Source organism: Mytilus californianus, unplaced genomic scaffold, assembly GCF_021869535.1.
Source record: "Mytilus californianus isolate M0D057914Y unplaced genomic scaffold, xbMytCali1.0.p SCAF_5, whole genome shotgun sequence".
NCBI classification, from domain to species: domain Eukaryota; kingdom Metazoa; phylum Mollusca; class Bivalvia; order Mytilida; family Mytilidae; genus Mytilus; species Mytilus californianus.
This window is the reverse complement of record NW_026262701.1, coordinates 5,520,600-5,546,452: the sequence shown is the minus strand read 5'-3', so window position 1 is coordinate 5,546,452 and position 25,853 is coordinate 5,520,600. Positions and strand designations below refer to the sequence as shown.

At 31.7% G+C, this 25,853-nt stretch overlaps 2 protein-coding genes across 3 annotated transcripts in view; one reads left to right on the top strand and one right to left on the bottom strand.

Moving 5' to 3' along the window:
* LOC127702508 (E3 ubiquitin-protein ligase rnf213-alpha-like) overlaps window positions 1–25,853 on the top strand; it is a 157,137-nt gene that overhangs the window by 19,708 nt on the left and 111,576 nt on the right. For both annotated transcript variants that reach the window (XM_052206718.1, XM_052206716.1), the window contains exons 7-10: window positions 6,252–6,562; window positions 16,451–16,704; window positions 18,553–18,780; window positions 20,437–20,617. In XM_052206718.1, coding sequence (XP_052062678.1) covers window positions 6,252–6,562; window positions 16,451–16,704; window positions 18,553–18,780; window positions 20,437–20,617 — 974 coding nt within the window. The remainder of the gene's footprint in view (window positions 1–6,251; window positions 6,563–16,450; window positions 16,705–18,552; window positions 18,781–20,436; window positions 20,618–25,853) is intronic.
* LOC127702509 (E3 ubiquitin-protein ligase rnf213-alpha-like) overlaps window positions 1–25,853 on the bottom strand; it is a 333,395-nt gene that overhangs the window by 259,010 nt on the left and 48,532 nt on the right. The window lies entirely within an intron of this gene.

Genomic DNA, 25,853 nt, shown 5'->3' with positions numbered 1-25,853 from the left:
TTTTGCTCATTTCTATGCTAAGATGTCATGATACAAGAAGTTTAATTGCAAAAGGACTCTTGAATTCAACTTTTTTTTGCAGACAGTATGGTCTGATGACCAGTTTTTCACTTTTCAATGGAAAACTTGCATGTAGTTTTAGTCTCATTTGGCATATATTTGAACCACTTACTATCCTAAAGAAGAAAATTATGGTAGCATATGAAATGAATAGGGTGTACTGATCATTGTAAAGTGTTTTTTTTTACAGATTTAGTGAAATATTTGTGATGGACTACAGATTTTATGTACAAAGCTCTTCACATTTCACATACATCAAACAAGGCCGTTTAACCAGGGACATAAATACAAATATTCTGCACATTTTTTCTGTGATAATCTACTTTTCTCTAGATTCCGAGTTCACAAATGGTTAATTAAATTTGATTTAAGCATAGAAACACAAATATCAGGAACATAAAAAGCTGTCAGATAGAAAGTCAGCATGGCTCTTAGGCATAAAATGGAAACTGCTTTAAAATGCTTATTTTAGCCGTATAATGCCAAAAATGGGACATTTAAACAGAATTTCTGTCAAACAAAGATGTAAATGCTTTACTTTTATTGAGTTTGACAAATTGAAACCAGCAAACCATTCAGGAAAGTTGCCAAAGTACAGAATCTACATTTACGGAATTCCTCTCTTAGGCCCGAGAACACAGTTATTTCGTAGTGCATTTCTTTTAGACAATAAATTCAAATTAAAAAAATCGCACCTGCTCTATCTTAAAAAGATTTTTACAGTGTAGTGTACTACTATTGATACAAATAATATCAAAATTATAGAAACTTGTACCAGCTCTAACTCAAAATATTGACAATTCTGTGTTAAGGGGGGCTAAAATTCAGTTTGACAGCTTCAGACATTCTAATTTTTGACCTTTTTTAACTGGACCAAATCACTACTTAACATAAAGATTCAGCACCCAAATTTTTTTAACATGTAATTTCATCCCCTTACTTAATATTTCATGCATAAAATATCAAGAAATAAATTGGGAAAGTGTATAAAAAAAAAATGCAAGTTATACACTGTTCACACTAGGGACTATATTTGTAGACAACGAAAACCAAAGGACGATAACTGTGTCCTTGGACCAACTGGTGACTTATACAACTGCATGGTAAAAACCAATAATGTATAATGTTCTATCTCCATATGCAAAGGGAGATAACTACAGCCAAATCTTGAAACTTGGAATTGAGATATATTTTTTAGAGATTGACTAAAATTTTGTATCGAAATAGCCATTCATAAAATAAAGAAAAAGTAAGATTTTAACATACACAAATATAATAAGTTCATAAATACGTATTGTACCAACAATAGCAAAGTCAAAACCATACATTAGTATGGTATAAAAATAACAAGATGCTGCTCTAGACCATACGTCAGTATGGTATCAAAATGAGGTTCTTAGACCATACGTCAGTATGGTGTCAAAAAGAGGTTTCTTAGACTATATCAGTATTGTATCAAAAAGAGGTAATTTAAACCATACATCAGTATGGTGTCAAAATGAGGTACTTAGACCATACGTTAGTATGGTGTCAAATGAGGTACTTAGACCATACGTCAGTATGGTGTCAAAATGAGGTACTTAGACCATACGTCAATATGGTAACAAAATAATTAACTTTGACTATACTTCAGCATGGTGTCAAATGATGTGTTGAGACCATACGTCAGTATGGTGTCAAAACGCTGACCAAAACAATAGAAGTTCATGTATTACTTGCAGACACTAACATCGTGTGAAGTAATGACGTAGCAAAATTAGATTAGAATGGAATGTGCATTGTGACATCATTGACCGTGTGCAAAGATAAATAACTACCCAATAGAGTGAGCTTATAAGTTCATAATAAACTCCAATTATAATTCATATGATTTTAATACTATTTTCAGGCCCCCGCCCCCTAGGCCATGGTTTAGTGACTTTGAATTAATTAGCAATTTTCAATGTTAAGTTTTCTGCTTAAGTTAGATTGATTGGAACTACTTGTGATAGATCAATGATATTTTGTATGAAGTTGCATTATTATCATTACGGATCAGTTTGACGGCTATTTTGAAACCCTGCCCCGTAGGTCATGGTCTAGTGACTTTGAATTAATTAGCAATTTTCAATGTTACTTTTTCAGCTTAAGTTAGTTTGATAGGAACTACTTGTGATAGATCAATGATATTTTCTATAAAGTTGCATTGCTATTAAAATTGAGAATGGAAATGGGGAATATGTCAAAGAGACAACAACCCGACCAAAGAGCAGACAACAGCCGAAGGCCACCAATGGGTCTTCAACACAGCGAGAAAATCCCACACCCAGAGGCGGGCTTCAACTGGCCCCTTAACAAAAATGTGTACTAGTTCATAGAAAATGGACCTCACACTACACTCCGAAACATATAAATGAACCAAAATTAAAAAAAAAACATACAAGACTAACAATTGCCAGAGGTTCCTGACTTGGGACAGGTGCAAAAATGCGGCGGGGTTAAACATGTTTTGTGAGATCTCAACCCTACCCCTATACCTCTAGCAAATGTAGAATAAACAAACATACAGCAACACGCACAATAAAACTCAGTTTAAAAGAAGTCAAGTCCGATGTTAGAATAGGTAACAGAAGAAACTAAGCAAAATGACAATGATATCATAAATTAACAAGGGGCTACTACCAGTTACTGAAATGCCAGCTCAAGACCTCAATTAAACTGATTGAAAGATAATGTCTTCATCATATGAAAATCAAGCACAATCCCTCCAGTTAGGGGTTTAGTATCATACCATCATAAAATATACGTGAAGAACATAGCCTGTATCATACCAACAACTGGTTTTAGAATAAATGTGTTTATTTCAGATGCAAAGACCCTATGAGTGAATCAATATTAATTCCAAAAAATGCCATCTTTAATGACCTGACAACAGTATCGTAACTATATCCCTTCTGAATAAGTCTGTTTAAAGGTTTGGTTAGCTTTTGAGGACATTTTTGTGCTTTGTATAGAATATTATCATAAAAGATTGGATGTGAAATACCTGAACATATAAGATGTCTTCACGTTGATTTATATTTACGAATAGTGTCCTTGTACTGATGACAAAATTTAGTAAATTTTTTGACAAGTTTGTGATATCAAAAACCCTGGTTTATTAATTTTTCAGTAATACAGCAATTTCTTGTGTTAAAATCAAATACGTTGTTACATACTAGAGCGAACCGAACAAGTTGAGATATATAAACACCATAAGATGGTGACAAGGGAACATCACCATCTAAAAATGGATATTTAACAATAGGAAATGAAAAATCATCTCTTTAATCGTAAATTTTGGTATTAAGCTTCCCGTGAAAGATATAGATATCAAGATCCAGGAAGGGGCAGTGTTCATTGTGAGTATTATCTTTATTTAAAGTCAGTTCAGCAGGATAAATCTCTTTAGTGTACATACTGAAATCGTCATTATTGAGAGCCAATATATCATCCAAATATCTAAAAGTGTTATTAAATTTTTGTATCAGGTGTTGTTTCCATAGGTCTTTGCTGATTTTAGTCATAAATTGTAACTCGTAACAATACAGAAACAGGTCCACTTATAGGTATACTCCATGTAAGTATATATCAATCCTTTTTTTAAATTTATTCTAAAAGATTATAAATTCAACATTGTAATTAGAGTTTTGAATATTGTTTTTATCAGTTCTTCCATTGATTTTGTTATAAATAAATTAAAACATATACAGTTTTAACACTTATTATCCTATATATCCAGCCAATACTTATATTTTGATATTGCACTAGGTCATGTTTTTCTCAGATTTTTTTGGACATTTTACAATAAATCCAATGGATGTGTAATTATTGATTTTAATTTGGAAAACATGATTTATGTATTAGTTGTAGTTAGCTTTTGAAGTAGCTTTCAGTAACTGTGAAAACTCATAGATCTGTTCTTTGTGTCTTTAGTGTTTCTGTTAGTTTTTTGGAAAGATTGGAACTATTGTTCCAAGTCTTTCCTAAGGCACTGGTCTCCCAAACAAGATGTAGTACAGGTTAGCTACTAAATCTACAAAATTTATACATACTGAAATAAAGTTCTCTATATTTCTCATGTCTGTGCACATATGAACTGTGAAATTTTGGGTTATATCTTTATAGCTTTACATTCAAGTATGTATGTCTTTCAGATTTGTCAATTTGAAGGTCAGTTTTGTCATTTTAATTAGGTAAGAGTAATGAAACAATACCTACTTGATTGACAACTGCCATGATCACCAAACAATCAGAGACAAGGTGGGGCCTTAATTACAATGTCCCACCTCCTTAAATGCCAATCATATTGACCAAATTACTAATTAACCTCTAACCCGAATAATTCAATCCCTCACCATAATCGATCTATCCTACTTGCAAGGGCCTGAATTCCTAACACGATAAAAACTCTTCACGAATCCTGGATTTTGATTGGTGCCCTGTAGATAGAAGAAGTGACCAATCAGCAATCAGCTCAACTTTATCGAGATAGGTAAATCCAGAGCTTATTCGGAATGATTGATTGAAGATTTTTCATTGTCCATGCATTCCGGCATTTATGAAGTAATCGAAGATCAACGGAATATAACGATTGTATTATTCAGGTTAATCAACTTCAGTCTTACATAATTAAACAGAGTCCTCATTATTGAATCCAAAAATGTATATATTAAATGTTTGATATATAGAAATGATAGATTTATTCATTGACTATTACTTTTGATTTACATTACATAATTTGATTCTATTAATTATGTCTGAAAGATAAATGATTAAAGATGAACAATATCTTTCTTTCAAAAGAAAAAACAAAATATGAAATCTACATACATGTATAAGAAAAGTTATTTAAGAGGTGAATACAGGAAGTGTATTTTTGCGTTTGTTGAATCTCTGTAATTTTCACTTTGCCCAAAATAGGGAATTTCATTTCAATAATTCTAAATTCAAATCAGTCATCACTGGCTAAAATGAATTTTCTAGACCCTTGCTTTACACATTGAAAGAAGTGAAAGCCAAATTGTTCAAACGGGGACATTGTTGACAGTTATAAATGTAAATTGTTCTATAGGTATTTGAATTTTTATATTTGCCTTATGGACAGAATTATAGGCAAAACAATAATAAGATTACCATTCATTCAGTAACTTCTCCTAAACTCCTAGGGATAGAAAGTTCAAACTTGAATTACAAGTATCATTATGTTTGGAACTTGAGTAATATCAACTAGAGAATAATGCAACCCTTTAAATCTTCAAGCCCCTCCTTCCCAAAAAATATAATGATAGTCCCAAAACTACTTTTGTACTATCTAAGATAGGTTCATGAAAATTGGTTTGTAATTAAAATGATAGTTGTCAGTGCCAAAGGTATTTAAAAAAAAAAGATAGTTGCCCTAAGAACTGAAAGATAGAAAAATAAATGTATTTTGGGGTTATCTAGTAATTAGTGTTTTTTTTTTAAACTACTATGTATTGAAAGTTATAACTTGATTCACATGTCACCTTATAAATACTGACTTTACCACTGCTGTAGGAATTTCCGAACAACTTTTTGTATGGCCTCTAGGGGCATGGTCATTTAAAATTAATACTATCTACATAAAACTGACACTGGGATATGTTGCTTGGCTGTCATCTCCATATAAAATGCAAAATACTGATGTACTTTTTTAAAAGAAATATATTCAGATTGAGCCATCATAAAAATATGGTATATCATTTTTTAACATGTGGAGTTAGAGAATATTGGGATGTTGACAGTCAGAGTAATTAGCTCAATCTCAGTTGAAGTTTCTTGTATTTTTAAAATGTTCAGCACTGTATTTGAAAAGGATGCCATCATCAATTTAGGATTTTATGTTCACAAATATCAGTATATCTGGTTCCACACTGTGTTGACAGTAAAACTGGATTTGTAATTGTCAAATTCTCATTAGATGGTGGCAATTCTTCAAATACAGTACTATTATTCTAAAACAACATGTACAGGAATCAAATACAGTAATCATCTGTTGTTGAAGATTCATTACAGATTCATTATATTAAATGCAAAATTGAATTGTGAAATCACAGTAGGTCTTTCTAGTTAGCTTGATAACTTAAGCTGTCTTTTCCAGAAGGTGGTTTGATGTTATTTTTGCTATATATTTATATTATATATCATTTCAGGTATTCACCATTGCTATGATGGAATTGTTAGGGAGGATCCAAGATTAGGAAAAGGCATTTTGGGTAGTTTGAAAGAATCAGTTAAAAATTTCTTTGGAAAGAATCAGTACGACAAGTTACTTCAAGAAGAAACAGAATTTTCAATATTGGCATTTCAACCAGCCTGGCAGTTAAAGTCTATGCAAACTGATGGTTTAAATGGAGAAGAAATGATATCAAAAATGAAAGAGATAAATGAAGGGCTAAGGAATGTCTGTGTCAAAGGAATTAAATTGATGTTTGGTGGAGCTTTTGATTCTATGTTTTCTAGTGTGAGCCAAACACATTTTTTTAGATTTGCTTTCTTTTTAATTTTTTGTTTAAATGCCAGTCTTTACAGCATCCTTTTTATACGACCGCAAAATTTTGTGTTCGTATTATGCTCATAATGGCGATGTCTGCGTTGTCATCCAAAGACATTTTGGTTCACAGACAATAACTTGAGTATACGTATTAGTATTTGGATCTCTATGAAATTTTAGCACAAGGTGCCATACCATTATAAGAAGGTTGGGATGGATTTTGGGGGTTATTGTCATAGCTGTTTAGTAATTAAGGGCCAAAAAGGGACCAACAACAAGCATTTTTCTTGTCGTCCAAAGACATTTGTCGTCGGAAGACATTTTGGTTCGCAGACAATAAGTTGAGTATAAGTGTATGGATCTCTATGAAATTTTAGCACAAGGTTTCATACCATAATAGAAAGGTTGGGATTGATTTTGGGGGTTATGTCATAGCTGTTTAGTAATTAAGGGCAAAAAAGGGATCAAAAACAAGCATTTTTCTTGTTGTCTGAAGACATTTTGGTTCACAGACAATAAGTTGAGTATAAGTGTATGGATCTCTATGAAATTTCAGCACAAGGTTTCATACCATAATAGGAAGGTTGGGATTGATTTTAGTGGTTATTGTCATAGCTGTTTAGTAATTAAGGGCCAAAAGGGGCCTAAAACATGCATTTTTCTTGTTTCAGGACAGTAACTTGTGTATAAGTATATGGATCTCTATGAAATTTTACCACAAGGTTCCATACCTCAAAATGAAGGTTGGGATTGATTTTGGAGGGTCATGGCCCAAATTGTTTAGGATTAATTAGGGGCCAAAATATTAGGATTTTCTGGTTTCTGGACAATAACTTGAGTATAAGTCTATGGATTGCTTTTTAATTGTGCCACAAGGTTTTATGCCTTAAAAGGAAGGTTGGGATTGATTTTGGGGGTTATGACCCTAACAGTTTAGGAGAAAAAGGGTCCAAAAACAATACTTTTGTATTACTTTGTATGAATTGCTTATTTCTTGGCAAATTTCAATGAGGTTTAATTCAATGTCTTGAATTGGTGGGGTTCTTTAACATGCTGAATCTAACCCTGTATTTAGAATTAGGATTTTGGGCCCTGTTTTTGAATTGGTCCATATTAAGGTCTAAAGGGTCCAAAATTATACTTTTTGAAGAACTTCGTGATAGGTTTGTTTGTTATTCTGTATAAATTACTTTTCAGAATGATATATATATTTTTTTTTGATGAAGCGAACCCCTTTAAAAACTTAGCTCATATTGTCCATTTATAGTTAAATTCTTGGTGAACTTGGATATATTTAATCTGTCCAAATCGAGGTTCCAAAATTGAACATATGGGGTTCTTTGATATACTGAATTTAACCTTGTATTTAGATTTTGGATTTTCAGGGCCCTGTTATCAAATTGGTCCACATTGAGGTCCAATGTGGTTAGGGTCCAAAATTGAACTTTTTTTGAATTCAACAAAAACTAAACTCTTGGGGTTCTATGATATGCTGAATCTACCTAACCATGTATTCAGATAATGGATATTGGACCATAAAAGGATTAAAAGTCCAATTTTAATTTTTCAGTTCTTTGACCACATTTATTCTGTGTGAGAAACCTATGATGTGTCAAATATTTAATCACAATCCAAATTCAGAGCTGTATCAAGCTTGAATGTAGTGTCCATGTAAAGCAAAATTCTATCCGGATGAAAATATGTTACAGAAGTTGTTGTTATTTTTTTATCCGGAGGAAAATATTTCACTGTGATATATTACCCATTGCCGTGAAATTCTATCTGGGAAGTTAAAATATTGAATAGTTAATAAAAAAACTTAATCTTTGCAAATACTATGTACTAATAATAGTGTATTTGAATATAAGCTGAATTAGTAAATAAAAAAACAAATAAATGTATTATAATGGGAAATAATTTCACAGATTATAATTGAAAATAATATCCTGAAATATTAAAGTAAATATCATTCTTTTAAAAGACAAATATCATGAAAGATATGAAACAAAACCAGTAGTAATTTCACAGATCTTAATTGTGAAATGATATCATGATCAATTTAATATATAAAATAAGGTAAGTGAAATACAGGTAAAAGTGAGTTGTTTTCAGATCTCAGTACAAATAAATCAAAGTACTGAAGTACTGAACATCGGATGACCGCAGGTTCTTGTGGATGGTCAAAAGCACATGTCACAGAAACAGATCACATCTCTATACCTGAAACTGAGGTTAATTTACAGAGATTTTTTTTTCTTATACAAGTTCGTGCTTGGATGATGAATAAATGACAGGAAATTCAACCTCACTGTAATAACTATTATATTGTAGTGATACAAATCAGTATACCTTAGACTATTATACTAATATAATAATAGTTCCAGAGAATACACTGGTTTGTTGTTATATATTATATTAATATTACGGTTGCATGTATATATAATTTTCATCTATTTGTATATCATACTATTCTACTATTATTATAGTGTAATGCAAGTGCATGGTGGACACTCTTCTGTAAAAAAAAATCAAAGTCTTAAAGGCTGTAAAAGCAATTGCTGCCATGTTAATGTTTTGTGGACTTTTATTTTTCATCCATATATATAAGAATTAAACCTGACAGGACAGGAGTGTTGACTAGTGAGAAGCAAGACGGTTTTAACTTTATATCAATATAAGACTTTAGCAGGAAATCATTTTAAATATGTTTTATATTTTACAAGGAGACAACAAGTTTACCAGGCTAAAGTTGGGGTTAATTATACATGTGCTGAAACATATAACTGAAAAAAAAATCATTATGGATTATCCCCTGGTAGTGTTTGTAACTGGGCAATAATTTCCTTTATTGATTTAATTTTAACCATTTTCATAATTAATTTAAATTAACCATTCAGTTAAAACATTTCAACTTTCCAGACGCTAATGTTGAAAAACGGGACAGAAATAAAATATCTTACAAGACATAAACATGTAAAAAATAAATATATATTTCAGCTTACTAAAAATATTTTCATAATGTTACTTTGACATCATTTCTTAAAACTAAGTCCCAAACATAATTGCTCAGTTGACATGTGTCATCCTCATGCGATACGAGATAACTATAATTCTGATGCAATCCCGAAAAGGGGGGTCATCACAAACAAACATGACATTAAATTGTCATTATACGAACTAGAACAAACAGCTCTATGTTGCTTTGATATTTATCAATTTTCAGGAAACATGTGAAATAAATTTCAGGTCCATTTCATTATAGTGCCCAACAAGATTGTGTGAGGTAGACGAAATTGACCTTAAAACGATCGTATTGTCTTTTGATGTCCAAAAATAGGCAGATCGGACATATACGGACTTTATCTAATGACTACATAAATTTGGGATTTATTATTATTATAATATTCTAATGAAACTGAAAATTGTATTTTTTTTAGGATTAACAACAATTTTACCTGGCGTAGCCGTTCATAAATGTTTTTCTGCATTTATCTTCGAAAAATGGCGTATTTAATGGAATAGAACGTTAATACAGTAAACTTTCTCTTTTTTCTCCGCAATAGGCTATCAAAAATAATTTATCTAATGTGTATGTGGAAAATTATGTGAAAAGATAAAAAGTGGCAATTGTTACCTTTCATACCTTAAGTTTCGTTCATCTGATTCTGACCAATGCTTATATACTAAATATCTATTTATATGCCGCTATTATTGTTGTTGTTACCAATTATGTAAATCAATTGTATCTGATTTTATGCCCTTTATGGGCACTGTAATTTGGGAAATAAAAAAAAATCTATTCATTGATAAAACGTAATATGGACTGGTCCAGTGTCCAGTTTGCAGGTCATTTAATTTTCTGTACACATTCATGCACGCTCTGATTTAATCAATATACTCGTACGAAAAAGCATGAACAGTTTGAAGGTAATCTAATAATAACTTAATCCAATCAAATTGCATAAGATTCAATAACAATGTCAAGTCCACATCATAATGAGTAATAGAGGTAAACTGGGTAGGGAGAAAATGACAGATATTTCAAGTTAATATTTATGCAATAACGAATTAAAATTTGTCAACCAAAAGTTTTGCTACAATTTCAAAAACATGTCGTTCTGTATGGGTATAGTTTTCGGATCTTTCATTAGCGTATTTAAGGCTATAAAAAGTTTGGGCTTCAAAAGTTCACACAATTATTGACTTTATACAGAAAATTCGTCCTTGTAAAACATTTAATAGTTCACAAATGATACGCGATTTTAAAGTAAAATTATTTCTTAAAACACTGCAAAAATTTTTATTCATATTGATAAAGTGGTATCGTCATAATGTGCGTTGAAATGAACAGTGGTATAGCAAACATCGAATTCCCTCACAAAATGTTATCACACACTACAGTAAGGGGAGTCAGTTAAGTTTGTCTATTTTTAGATACTATACAGGTAATCTTTTGACACCACGTATACAACCTGTGTGACCTGTGTAGTGATTTTGATTTTACGATAAATTCATGAATGAACGATAATTTTATGAATGAACATGAGCACCTGACCTCTTTCTTAAACACCTATTAAACATATAAAAACGTATTTAATAAGGAGATAATTCAGTCAAATTTTCAGTACTAAATCAACAACTGAAATGATTCCATTTTTTGATGAAACATCGTACGAACGGAGAACGGAATCGCAGGTATAAAAATGCAGTTTTTTCACTTGTAATGACCGCGGATCTATAATTTTTATAGATCGGTTGAAATCCCAAAACTAATTTGCATAATGGAAATTTAGGCGATAGCAATACATCGGAGTGACCTCAAGGTCATCCTCTGTAAAAAGTAAGTAGAAATATAGTTTTTTTTTTAAATCATGTTTTAAGTCATCTTTTTATATAAATTAATATAAAAAATTAAGAATAAAGGAAAAATTTCACTATGAAATAGATTCTGGTCTCTGGAATATAATATCTGTAAAATATAAATGGCTCATAATTACCTCCCTTTGATTGATAAATTATGCAAATATGTTCTACCTTGGTGAAACATTTATAATAATGGTCAGGTATATATTGATTGCGAGTACCTTACATAGTAGACAGTGGGACTCTATTTTACAAGATTCTGTGAAATATGGAACGGGAAACATATACTGGTCAATACTATCTGCATAAGACAGATAGAATTTCACTCCTCTGGATAAAATCTACCTGTGAAATACCATGTCTGGAAAAAAATTTCTGTGACAAATTATACCCAGGATAAAATATCACAGAGGAAGAAATAAACCGTTACATCCATACTTGCCCCAACTGTTCAGGGTTCAACCTCTGCGGAACATTTTATTCTACTTTGAAATTATCATTTTCTTAGCTTGTCTTGCCCTATATATAGGCCATGTGAGCTAGTGTAATAATTTTGTGTCCATCGTTATCTTCTGTTCTTGTCTTTCGTCTTCATTGTCATAAACTTTTTTAAGAAATCTTCTCCTCTGAAACCACTTAATGTAAATTCAAACATTATTGCAAGTTTTTATACGACCGCAAAAAAATTTTGTGGTCGCATATTGGTATGACGTTGGTGTCGTCGTCATCCGAAGACACATTGGTTTTCGCACTCTAACTTTAGTTTAAATGAATGGATCTCTATGAAATTTTACCATAAGGTTCAATACCACAAAAGGAAGGTTGGGATTGATTTTGGGGATTATGGTACCAAGAGTTAAGGAATTAGGGGCCAAAAAAAGGCCAAAAATAAGCATTTTTGTAACTTCCAGACATAACTTGTGTGTTAGTGTATGGATCTCTCTGAAATTGTACCACAATGTTCCATATCACAAAGGGAAGCATTTTTCTAGTTTCATGACAATAACTTGTGTGTTAGTGTATGGATCTCTCTGAAATTGTACTGCAAGGTACCATACCACAAATGGAAGGCTGGGGTTGATTTTGGGGGTTATTGCCTCAAAATTTTAGGAATTAGGGGCCAAAAAGGTGCAAAAAACAAGCATTTTTCTAGTTTCTGGACAATAAATTGTGTGTTAGTGTATGGATCTTTATGAAATTGTACTACAAGGTTCCATATCACAAAGGGAAAGCTGGAATTGAGTTTGGGGGTAATTGCCCAAAACGTTTAGGAATAGGGGGCCAAAAATAAGCATTTTTCTAGTTTCCAGAGAATAACTTGTGTTCAAGTGCATGGATCTCTCTGAAATTGTACTGCAAGGTACTATACCACAAATGGAAGGCTGGGGTTGATTTTGGGGGTAATTGCCTCAAAATTTTAGGAATTAGGGGCCAAAAAGGTGCAAAAAACAAGCATTTTTCTAGTTTCAGGACAATAACTTGTGTGTAAGTGTATGGATCTTTCTGAAATTGTACTACAAGGTTCCATATCACAAAGGGAAGCTGGGTTTGAGTTTGGGGGTAATTGCCCTTAACGTTTAGGAATTTGAGGCCAAAAAGGGGCCAAAAACAAGCATTTTTCTAGTTTCCAGACAATAACTTGTGTTCAAGTGTATGGATCTCTCTGAAATTGTACTGCAAGGTACCATACCACAAAGGGAAAGCTGGGATTGAGTTTGGGGGTGATGAATCATAAGGGGGTTCAAAAAATTTGGGGGGGGGATTTTTTTTCCCCTTTTTTTTCTTTAAAATTTTCCATTTTAAATTGGTTATTTCTGATTTATATATAAAAGCAAATAATAATGATATGGTTTGAATAGGTAAATTAAAAAATTTTTAGTTCTTAGACCACATTCATTCTGTGTCAGAAACCTATGCTGTGTCAAATATTTAATCACAATCCAAATTCAGTGCTGTATCAAGCTTGAATGTTGTGTCCATACTTGCCCCAACTGTTCAGTGTTCGACCTCTGCGGTCGTATCTAGCTGCGCCCAGCAGAGCATTTTATTTATTAATGCGAATACAATGACCGAGTGAATATTGCAATAATAAGAACTAGCATTCTGATATCACATACATATATCTGTATGCAGATTTCCCTGAAATCGCAATTATTAATTCGCATTTTTGTCCATTTTTCAAAAATCGCAATAATAAATGCTCGCAATAATTTCTGAATTTACAGTTATCAATTTCACCCAAACTTAACCTTAAGATTCTTAAAGTATTTATTGTTCCAATTCTTTCCTAAGGCACCAGACTCCCAATATCAGGAAGAATACAGATTAGCTACGTTACTAAATCTACACACATAAAAAATAGAAAATATAGTTCACAATAATTCTCATGTCTGTATACATGTGAGCATATGAACTGTGAAACATTTAAGTATCTTGAGAGCAGTTCATATAAGTATTATGTCTTTTGTTGTCAATTTGTTGGCTCATTTTGTCATTTTTGTCGAGCCTGCAACTTCTGTCACAGCGTCATGAACTCACTAATTAAAAGCTTAATATTTCAGAAGGTAGAAGACCTGGATGCTTCATACTTTGTATATAGATGCCTTATATTGTGAAGTTACCGTCTGTCATATGTCCATTGTCTTTGACCTCATTTTTATGGTTCAGTGACTACTTGGAAAAAAGTGAAGATTTTTTGTAATGTTAATATCTCTCTTATTATGAGTAATAGGATAGCAATATTTGGTTAAGGTCCTCATGCCTGTCAGACAGTTTTCACTTGACCTCAACCTCATTGCACGGATCAGTGAACAAGGTTAAGTTTTCATGGTCAAATCCATATCTCTGATACTATAAACAATGACCTCATTTTTATGGTTCAGTGGTAAAAGTTAAGTTTTTGTGTTTTGGTCTGTTATTTTAATACTGTATGCAATAGGTCAACTACATTTGGTGTATGGAAATATTTTATGATATATATGTCAGTCTGGCAGGTTTTATTTGAATTGACTTCGACCTTATTTTCACGCTTCATTGCTCAACGTTAAGTTTTTGTGTTTTGGTCTGTTTTTCTTAAACTATAAGCAATAGGTCAACTATATTTGGTGTATGGAATGATTGTAAGGTGTTTATGTCTGTCAAACAGGTATCATCTGACCTTTACCTCATTTTCATTGTTAATTGGTCAATGTTAAGTTTTCCTGGTTAAGTTTGTTTCTTAGATACTATAAGCAGTAGGTCAACTGTAGTTGATGCATGGAATGATTTTAAGGTATGCATGCCTGTCTGGCAGGGTTCATCTGACCTTGACTTCATTTTCACAGTTCATTGGTTAATATAAAGATTTCATGGTTTGGTCTGTTTATTGTATACTATAAGCAATAGGTCAACTATATTAGGTGTATGAAATAATTGTAAGGTGTACATGTATTTTCGCCTTGATTTATCTGACTTTGACCTCATTTTCTTGGATCATGTTGAGTGTATGTGATACTTGTAGTAAAACTTTATGTTTGGACTATCAACATAAAATCAATTGTCAGTAAAGCAGGCGAGACATTTCAGCGTGTGCACTATTGTTATTAGTAAAAAGTACTGACACAATACTAGTAGTATGATTGACAACTTTCATGACTAACAAACAATGTTCGTCCTTCCTGAATGTAAGACTGAAGTTAATTAGTAATTTGGTCAATATGATTGGCATTCAGGAAGGACGAACATTGTTTGTTAGTCATGAAAGTTGTCAATTGTCTGCAACAGTACTATATCTTTTTTTTTGTCAACACGATGATGATACCTAATTATGGCTTGAAATTGTGTGATTTGGATCACTTTGATTTTTGTTCCTGCCAATCAACCAACATTGAAGTTAGGCTAAATATAGAAAATAAGGGTGAAAACATTGGTTGTCGAATTTCTAGAAAACCATAATATTTGGGCATCATGATATCTGACATGGAAAAAATGTTTAGAATGTCAAGATCTACCTTTTTTTTTATCTCACCTGATCACTCACTTGACCTGAAGTGTCAAGTGAGCTTTTCTCATCACTTGGCGTCCTTCAATTGTTCGTCTTTGTCATTGTCCGTTAACTTTTCCAAAAATATTCTCCTCTGAAACTACTGGACTAATTGGAACCAAATTTGGCAACAATCATCATTTGGGTCTCAAGTATTAAGAAATGTGTCAAATGATCCTGCCTCTCAACCAACATGGCTAAAAAATAGAACATGGGATGAAATGCAAGTTTTGTCTGTTATCTTGAAATGGCTTTAGACAGAGAAAATCTAACAGGACAGAAATTTTACAAAATGATGAGATATATCTACTGTCTATGTATGTCAAAACTGTGATGACTTCTAATAGGAGTTATTACCCAAATTTCAGGAATTTTTTTTTCATTTTTGCTTATTATCTTGAAAATTATAATAGATAGAAAGAAACTTTGATTAGCAAAAATAAAAATAATCAAGGCAAGATCTAAAGTCAGTTTACTCCTCATTGGAGTTATTGCCCTTTATTGACAATTTTTACCATTTTTTGCTTTTTTGCCTTTTATCTTGAAAATTCTATTAGATCAATAGGAACTTTTCAAAGCGAACATTATCAGAAAAACAAGATCCACAAATAATTGAAATGGCTGAAATTTTCAGTTGTCTCTTTATAAGAGTTATTGCCCCTAGAAGACAATTTTACAGTAATGGATAGAGAGAAACTGTAAATTGTTAGCTTTGATAAACAAACATTTAGATCTTCAAATCATTTGTGGTCTTTGATTTTATGATGAGAACCATGTCAAATAAGTAGGGGTTAGGGTTGGAGGCTTGGAAGATTTTGCAATAAATTCATCACAATATTCTTCAAAAATAACTTTGTGTTCCTGGTACTGAAAAAAAATATTCCTCTTGGTTTTAATTTGTTTGTTTCTGGTTGAATAGAGAATAGAATATTTATATTATGCAAATATTGATAAGCAAACAATATTTTTTAAAGGTTTTATGTCAACACCTACAGGCAGTTATACATGAATTGGATGTAGTAAGCGGACAACAACTTACTGACGAAGCTAAGGGCATGTGTTTACTCACAGCTGTGACTCTAACACACATTATATGTGAATATGGAATCAAATTAGAAACCAAAGAAAGAAGAATGTTATGTGAAGCTTTGTTGCCAAGACCAGATTTTGAAAACAAAGTTTCTCAAGATGTTGAAGATTTGAAGAGTTTTCTTCCTAATCAGTTGAAGTAATGTATAATATAATGCAGTGTTATTTTCAAATATATTGCATGCTGGAAATAGACAAAATATCTATATGAAATAGTTAGAAGCAGGCAAAATATTTGAAGGGAATTATTGTTAGTTGGTGTTGAGGCCTTTTAGGGTTGATTCTATAGAGAGAAACTTTAAATTGCAAAAATGATCAGAAGGACAAGTTCTTCAATTAAGTCTTATGGTTGAAATCATCAGTTGACTCCTTATTAGAGTTATTTCCCTTTGAAGCCGATTTGTATAATTTTTTTTGCGTTTTTGTCTTATATCTTAAAACTTATAATAGATAGAAAGAAACTTAAATATACAAAAATGATCAGCAAGACAAAATCTACAATTAAGACAAATGGCAGAACTTGTCCAACGACTCCTTATTGGAGTGATTGCCCTTTAATTATGATTTTTACCATTTTTTTGCCTTTTTTCCTTGTATGATATTAATTATAATAGATAGATAGAAACTTAAATAATCAAAAATGATAAGCAAGACGAGACCTACTAATAAGTCAAATTTTGCTGATATAATAAGTAGACTGTTACTCTTTATAGGAGTTTTTTTACCTTCTTTTGTGTTTAGAGCAAAAGCTAAATAAGATCATGAAGATAGAGAGAAACTAAACAGACTTCAATGATCAGCAAAATAAGATACAAAAAAAAACAGAGATTTTTGTCATTAATTCTATTCTCGTCTACAATGTTGGAGAGTGTCCCCTGTTGAATATGCATATAGACCAAGGTGAGCGACACAGGCTCTTGAGAGCCTCTAGTTTCAGTTCATCTTGGATCAAAAATGTGTTATGAGATCCATGCTACCATAGGATCTTATTGCTTACACTTCAATATGAACTTTTCTGGTTAAGTTTGATGTGAAGGTGAAGGTCCATATTTAAGAAACTAAAGTCATGGAGAGATAATATTTTAGACACATTTTGATAGTATTGGTGGTCAACTTGACAATATTCAATGACTGATTTAGTTTTGTGTTTTGCAGTTAAATGCCTAAATTTCAGCATTTACAACTCATAGAGAAATGAGTAATGTCAGTGGACAAATTCTTGGATAGTAGCCAATGTTAGGCAAACACAGATGACCTTGACCTATATTTTATCTTTGAATATCAAACTGTTCAACTGGTTCTTTCTTTAATCAAACTATCATGTATGAGTCATAGCCAAGTCATAAGTGTAAATAGTGCAAGGTCAAAAAGAAACCATACTTTTGATAATGAAGCAACTGAAATTTTATGCCTCTCCAACATTTCTATGGTCATGATTTCCAGTCTGCTTTCGATTAGGTTAAACTTTTGGTTTATGATAGTTTACCATGAAATTTTTATCATATCAACATGAAACTTAGTACTGTACAAATGTTCATTATGATGTTAGATTTTTAAAATGTATTGAAACATTAAGAGTTTTGGCTAGATATTGTTGTTCACTGAACATGGAAATGTGATAGTGTGATCGGGGGCTTGATGTCCTTTGGACACATGTTCTTTGTTTATATAAAAATCCAAATTGTAAAGTTGATGAAAGGGAAGAATGTTATTTTTTTATTAATATTACACAAACTGTTAAATCAAATCTTAAAATCTATGCTTGCCCTAAAAGTGCATTCTCCTCTACTGATTTTAGTGACCTAAAATTACTTGCCATAAGGGCTATAAGAGGTTGGCACCCTGGCATGCCTTTATTTCTATAGCTACATTAGAATGTGTTGAAAGCCCCATTTATGAGATTGCTTCCATTTTTATAAATGTTGATTGCAAAGTACATTTTCTCTAGTTTAGGAATGTTTTTTTATTTGTTATTCTTTTTTTACAGAAATGTTGCTGATTCAGTATTGAAATTTGCAAGAGGCATAGCATTTAGTACATCAGATCCAAGCTGGATGTTCTGTGTTCCTGTCATTCATTCAATGTTCAAGTATAGTTTTCCATTTGAAAATGCACCACCAAAAGTAGACCATGCTGAGAAAACACCATTTTGGTGGGGTGTTAGTGACTTTGGTGGTGATCATGAATATTTTAAAGGAAAATCTAATTGGGACCGGTAAACATTTAAAAATTTAATGTCATCAGATTAAAGTTGATTAAGAATTGACACTCACTGCTCATGGATAATCACATGCGACTCTTTTCACAAAAAATATCACAATTAAAATTGATCGTAAGTTATACTGAAATGTGTATGACTTACGAGTATTTTTACTCTTAAGTTTTTTTGTGAAAAGAGCCGCTGATTCTCAACACAATAAAAACTTAAAGCTGAACTTGTTAGGGCAATACACCATTTTCATTTAAAAGTGTTTGGACTAAAACAAGAAATCACATACTGTTCCCATTAGGATTTCCAAGAAATGATTACTAAATATATGGACATTGATAAATGTTGACCATTAGGTAATCAAAAGTTATGTCATCCATGGAATTTCAATTCTTTTGAACAATATCATAGTTATCCTTATGTAATAGTAAAAGGAAAAACATATATTTGCTCTGAATGATTTTCTATCTAATTCTATATTCATTATAAAAATAAGAAGAGGTGGTATGATTTCCAATAAGACAACTATCTACCCAAGTTCAAATGAAGTGGATGTAAGCAATTAAAGGCAACCATACGGCCTTCAACAATGAGAAAAACCCATACCCTATAGTCGGCTATAAAAGGCCTGACAGGTTTTCGGGATAGATCAACAATATATAGTAGTGGGTTTGATGCAAGAAGTATATGTCTGTCTGACATATGTCATATCACCTTGAACTCAATATCTGACTCCATTAGTCAGTTTAAGTTTTTAGAATGAGATCTGTTCCTCATTGAAAATATATACGAATACGAATACGAAAGTTTTATTTTGATTCGGTTCACATATAACAATACAAACATAAGCTCTTAAGAGCTTTTTACCGAATATAAGGTAACACAAACACAACATTAAAACACACAACATGCAGACAGGATATATAACAGCACAGTCATATCGAAATACATGCAAAGCACTTTTAAAATACATATCTAAAGCCAAAGCTGAAGCACAACTAAAAATTAAGCACAACTAAAATTAAGCACAAATAAAATATAGCACACATGCAAAAATTTAAGGCATAATAACATGTTAGAGCAACTTCTAAAATATGATAAAGCTTATCTGATATATCAACACTATTTGGTATATTGGTTGTGAGGAGTTTATTTCTTTGTTATAATGACCTTTATCCCTCTTTTATGCTTGATGGTCAAGGTTAAGTTTTAAGGGTGTTGTCTATTCTTCATACTTATATTTGATTGGTCAACAATTATTGGTTTATGAATTTGTAATGAGGTGTATATGTTAGTCTTACTCAATTTCACACTTCATTGATCAGATTAAGTTTTCAAAACTAGGTCTATTTTTCAGTAACTATGTGATAGGTTATTAATATTTTGTTTGTCGATTGGTTGGGAGTTGTATATATCAGTCTGCTGTACATCATATGGTTTAGCTTGACCACATTTCCAGTGTTATTTTTAGTTTTATTAATAAGAACAAAGCAAACAACCATAGAAAGCAGTTAGTTACTTATAACTCATTGATTATGCCAGACAACTGTGTATGGCACTTCGTATCTAGAAATGTTTAAAGTATCCTGTCCTCAAAAAAATTAGATATAACAATGTACAGTGTTCAAGATTTTAAAATTTAGAAGTTATATATTTTTGCAGGCCAAAGGATGAGATATTAGAGAAACTGAAACCATACTTTGAAGTTGATTATCTACTTCCAAGGACATTTTTGGCATCATTGAAGCTAGAGCTGATACACACTGTTGTCATAAGTCACTACATTCCTCCTGAAATATCACTGGCATCATCTATTTATTACTTGAAAAAAAATGCAGATATTGTAAGTATATGAGAAAGTTTTAAATATTACATTGACTGGAAAATTTATTATTACTCCAATAAATATAATTTTCTTTTCCGTCATGGTATTATTAAAACAATATCTTTTCTATAAAGTATCCATCTTCTGCAACATTTTCTTATTTGTATATGGACACCAATATAGGAAATAGGGCATTGGGAGTAATACAGGCAAAATGCTTTTATTTATACGTTTCTTTATATTTATAAATAATTTTTAGTTCATATATTAAATTTTCTTGGAGATATTTGTTTTTATCAGGTAGATCAAACTTTTTATGCCCCCTGGGGCATTTAGTGTAACCCTTGAATTTCTGTCCGTCCCATTTTCGTTTCCGCACTCTCACATAAGCTTTTTCCATCCAAATTTTAAGAAACTCATACACAATGCTGAGAACCAAAACTTGCAGACAGAGTTCAAATTTGGGCAGTGAGTCACTTACTGTTCTAGATTGGAAACTCACATTAGGTAAATAACAATTTTTATTGGTATGACGTTGGCGTCGTCGTCGTCATCGTTGTCGTCTGAAGACACATTGGTTTTCGCACTCTAACTTTAGTTTAAGTGAATGGATCTCTATGAAATTTTACCATAAGGTTCAATACCACAAAAGGAAGGTGGGGATTGATTTTGGGGGTTATGATACCAACAGTTAAGGAATTGGGGGCCAAAAAGGGGCCAAAAATAAGCATTCTTGTAACTTCCAGACATAACTTGTGTGTTAGTGTATGGATCTCTATGACATTGTACCACAAGGTTCCATATCACAAAGGGAATACTGGGATTGATTTGGGGGGTAATTGCCTCCAAATTTTAGGAATTAGGGGCCAAAAAGGAGCAAAAAAAAAGCATTTTTCTAGTTTCATGACAATAACTTGTGTGTAAGTGTATGGATCTCTCTGACATTGTACCACAAGGTTCCATATCACAAACAGTTGAACGGCAAACGCCTGAATCTGACAGATAGAGGTCAATTTGTCGACAAAAAAAGTACCCGTATGTAAAATGTTTACGCCCACAAACAGCGCCACCTATAATTTTTTCTACGGCGTCTTTGAGAACGATGTTCCGTTCTGTAGTAAATTAAAACATTAAATTAACTAAAACATAGAAAAGTAAGTGTATAAAACTAATTAAAAGATATATTTGCACATGACTGGTTATGCATGATATGCTGGAAATGTGCACAATGTCCTTTAATCCAAGATTCAAAATTAGTTTGTTTCCTATGTCAAAATGGCGGATTCCAATGTTTATATTTTTCCATCGATTTGAGAGCTGACACAAATTCGTATCCAATCATTAATTTGCATATTATGTACTGTGTAGGGTAGCTTATCCAATGGGATTTACTGTTATAAAGTGGCTATACGTTACCATCCATCGTTACAAAAGTGCCATGTGTTTTGTGTGTATAGCTCAGGAATGATGTGTATTCAATATTTACGGTAAATAATCAATGTTATGTTCATTATATTTCCATGCATACACAAGTCATAACAGCAAATGCATTTTTTATAGAACTTATTAGGTAAACAGACATGTTTAACTGTCTGCTTTAGCAAAAATTCGTGTAAATAAACCCGATGGGTCGTTTTGAATATTCAAGCACAGCAGACAAACACGTGGTAGATAATTGATGTTTGTTTACCTAAATTGCACGCTGTTGTTACTAAATACTTAGAAATAACCATTATCGTGTTATTATTGTTTAACAGCAGATAAAATTAATTTTACAATTGCATTTAACTACTTTCAAGAGTTATATAATACACCTTGCCTAAGAAATAGGTCTAGCTAGGTCCAGGGACCTCCTTTACTAGGTCCTTAAAAAAAGAGGCTGTAATAATGTACATGATGTAAATTACCATATTTACATTCCAGCATATTTTTGCATTTGATATATTTCATATACATGTACATGTATGTACATAGAGAACAATAGAGTAAATGAACATACATGGGTTTAATTCCCACCCTATGTATTAATTTTAATACTCATTAGAGGTTGGAGCAAATAGGGCAGATTGCAATTGACCATAATGTAGTGTCTAAAAATGCTGATTGATGTGGCCAAGTCCTCAACATCCTTTTTTCTAAGTATACAGCAGCTCCTTTAAGGATTAGTAAGGGAACACTTTACATATAGTCCAGTGGCTAAGTCCTGTCTTTTTTGTCTCTATTGTTTCCTTATTTATATTATTATATTTCTTATATTCTCTTGTACATGTAGTAAGCTAAAAAGCTATCATTACTCTTTTTCCTCATCTGTCTGATAACAATGAAATGTATTCATTGTTGATGTCTGTAAAGTGACTTATAATTTAACTGCTAACAGACATTTGGACTCTGGTGGATAGTTTCTATACTGTTATCTCATTGGCAATCATACCACATCTCTTTATTTTAGTACAGGTTAAGTATCTAAAGTAAGTGACTAACAAACATTAAATCATTTGAAAGAAAAATTCTGCAATAATTTCAGTTTACATATATCAACAATAAAATTTGGTAGTATAAATTGTGTCATTATGTTTAAAATGACCACTGTAATTGTGAACTGCCATGACTGTCTTGTACAAAATATATTTGAATAAGTTCCCTAATGAATAGTATATAGATGTTTAAAAAAAACAAATGTATGTACTAGTTCCAGATCTATCAATTCAAAAATAATTGATGTTTTTTTTAATTAATTGAATAATAACAACTTATTGCAATAATCATGATATTAAAATACAAACTAGCATTCTTATATGTGATACATATATAACTTAATGCAGCTTATTCTGAAATTGTAAGGTATGTCATAAAAAAGAGATTTTTTGTAAAAGTTACCAAAATTGTCTGTATTTCAACCACATTTAGGCCTAGGAACCTTAAATTTTTAAGTGTAGAGGTTGACAAGCTAAGTCATGACTGTAAATTCAGATATTATCATGAGGTTTTTATTAAAGTAAATAATGCGATTAAATTGATTATCTCAATAAAAAGAACTCTCATTCTGATTTGATACTATGAGATTTTTTCTGATATCAGAAAAATAAATATCTCATTGTTGTCCATTCTTCAAAAAATTTCTGAACATACTGTACATGTATTTAAGTCAGCTTTGTTTTTGTCTGAGACTACTATAACATGGGAAGTGACCAATCTCTATGTTAATTGTTATAGTAGTCTCAGGTTTTTGTTTTGTAGTTCAATTGACTATGGATTTTAGAGCAGTTAAATATGAATTTGGATTAAATTTGAAGTTGATTCAGTATATTTTATGACAAAATAACACTCTTTTATTTAAACAAAGCATTTTCAGACTTTATTTACAGACCAGCTTAGCTAATCATTCATTATTTAATCAATAATTTAATTAAAGGACTCAACAGTTGTTTGTAGGACTTATGAATTCAAATATAAGGAAAAAAAATCAAAACTTGAAGTAATACATATAATAGGAATTATGAGAACTGCATGATATCAGATTGCAATACAGCTTTTTGTTCAGTTTTCTTTGTGTTGATTATAATGTTTTAAATCCCTTTCTGGCTTTTTGGATGTTCAGATTTTTTCTCTTGATTAAGAGCGAACAACGGAACTTGTACATCTTATATAGTTTCTTATCTCGGGGGTGGATCAAGCCAATTTTCAAAGAGGAGGGGGGCATGTATTGTCTACATTTTCTTTTTTTCCATATTGTATTTTAATGTAATGCAAAGTTAAATTCTATTGTAACACAAGTTCTGCTGACAAATGGCTGATAAACCCCTCTTGTATGTAATTATTTGGCATGAAATGAAATATGTTTTTTCTGTATACGGAAATTAGGAATAATCCACCCTCTCTTTATAAAAGACCTGGATCTGCTTAAAAGTTCTTGCTTTTCTCAGAATTTTCCATTGTTACATCAGGAATAAAGGCTACCAATAATCATGCTTGACGATCATTGAGGTCACACATAAAGAACCCATCTCTTTGCAGATCATAGTAGAAAAACAAAGATACAATGTAGTTGGTAACATAAATGTATTTAAAAATATCAAGAGAAACATTCCCATACAGAATCTCTGTCAATAAGTTATTTTTCCACTCTTAACAGTGAAATCTTAAATATGTAAATTGATCGGCAAGCCTCGCATCTTGAAAAATAAAATGTCTGTAGGAAAGAACTATTGTTTCACAATTGATGCTGTGTTAGAATTTATAATATCACTCTTTTTTCCCCATATGATCAGCATAAAAAGTGACAAGTTCTTCAGTCTAAATAACTTTGTTAAATCTCATTTCTGATGGAACATTTTCAGTGCACCAGATTAACAACTTTCTATGTTAGATACTTATTTAAATATAAAAATTCAAGTCTAATTTTAGAGTGAAATTTTAATATATTTAAACAAACTGTTCTAAACAACCAACATGTACAAACACTGAGTTTATTTTCATATCCTTTCTAAGAATATTGATACAAAGAAAGTAAAACAAAGACTTGTATCATTCCATCTACCAAAAGGGTGTTTGAGAATATACAAATAAGTCCAAGTTTCAGAGAAAAGTCAGTTATCTATAATTTTCTTCTTTGGAAGTTTTCAAAAACCTGTTTTATGGTACTTGAAAAAATGCCATATTCAAACATTCCATGACTATTTTAATGTTACAAGAGTAGAGGAACATTAAATATTGAATGGTTATTCAAGAAAGTGTCGAAATATAACTACAATCATTAATTTTACTCGAATTTACTGTTGTGAACTTGCAGTTTCCTACGACGCGTGTACGGAGTTATCTCCCGTTGATCTCCGCTTCGCCACGAATAAGCTGACACAATTGCGTATCCGGGGAATTTATGATCTATAATTAATATATAAGATCCAAAAAATGGTTTTACTTCATATTTTATACCCCTCCATACGTTACCAAACCCATTTAAGAAGTGATTTGGGATTTTCCGTAGACCTACGCAAATTTTCCAAAAAAAATTTCAACTTCCATAGTTGTTTTAGAATACATTTATAACACCTTTCATAAATAAGTATACATAATAATGAAGCTTATTCACTCAAGATTTGGACCCTACAAGTTTTATTTATGTACGAGTTACAATTAGACGATACGAGGTAAAAAACCAAGAGGTGTACACGTTCACAAGAAAACGGTAAACTCTGACCTTTTATCACGTGACCAATGTCTTGAACTTAGACGCCATTAAATCGTTTGCCGTTCA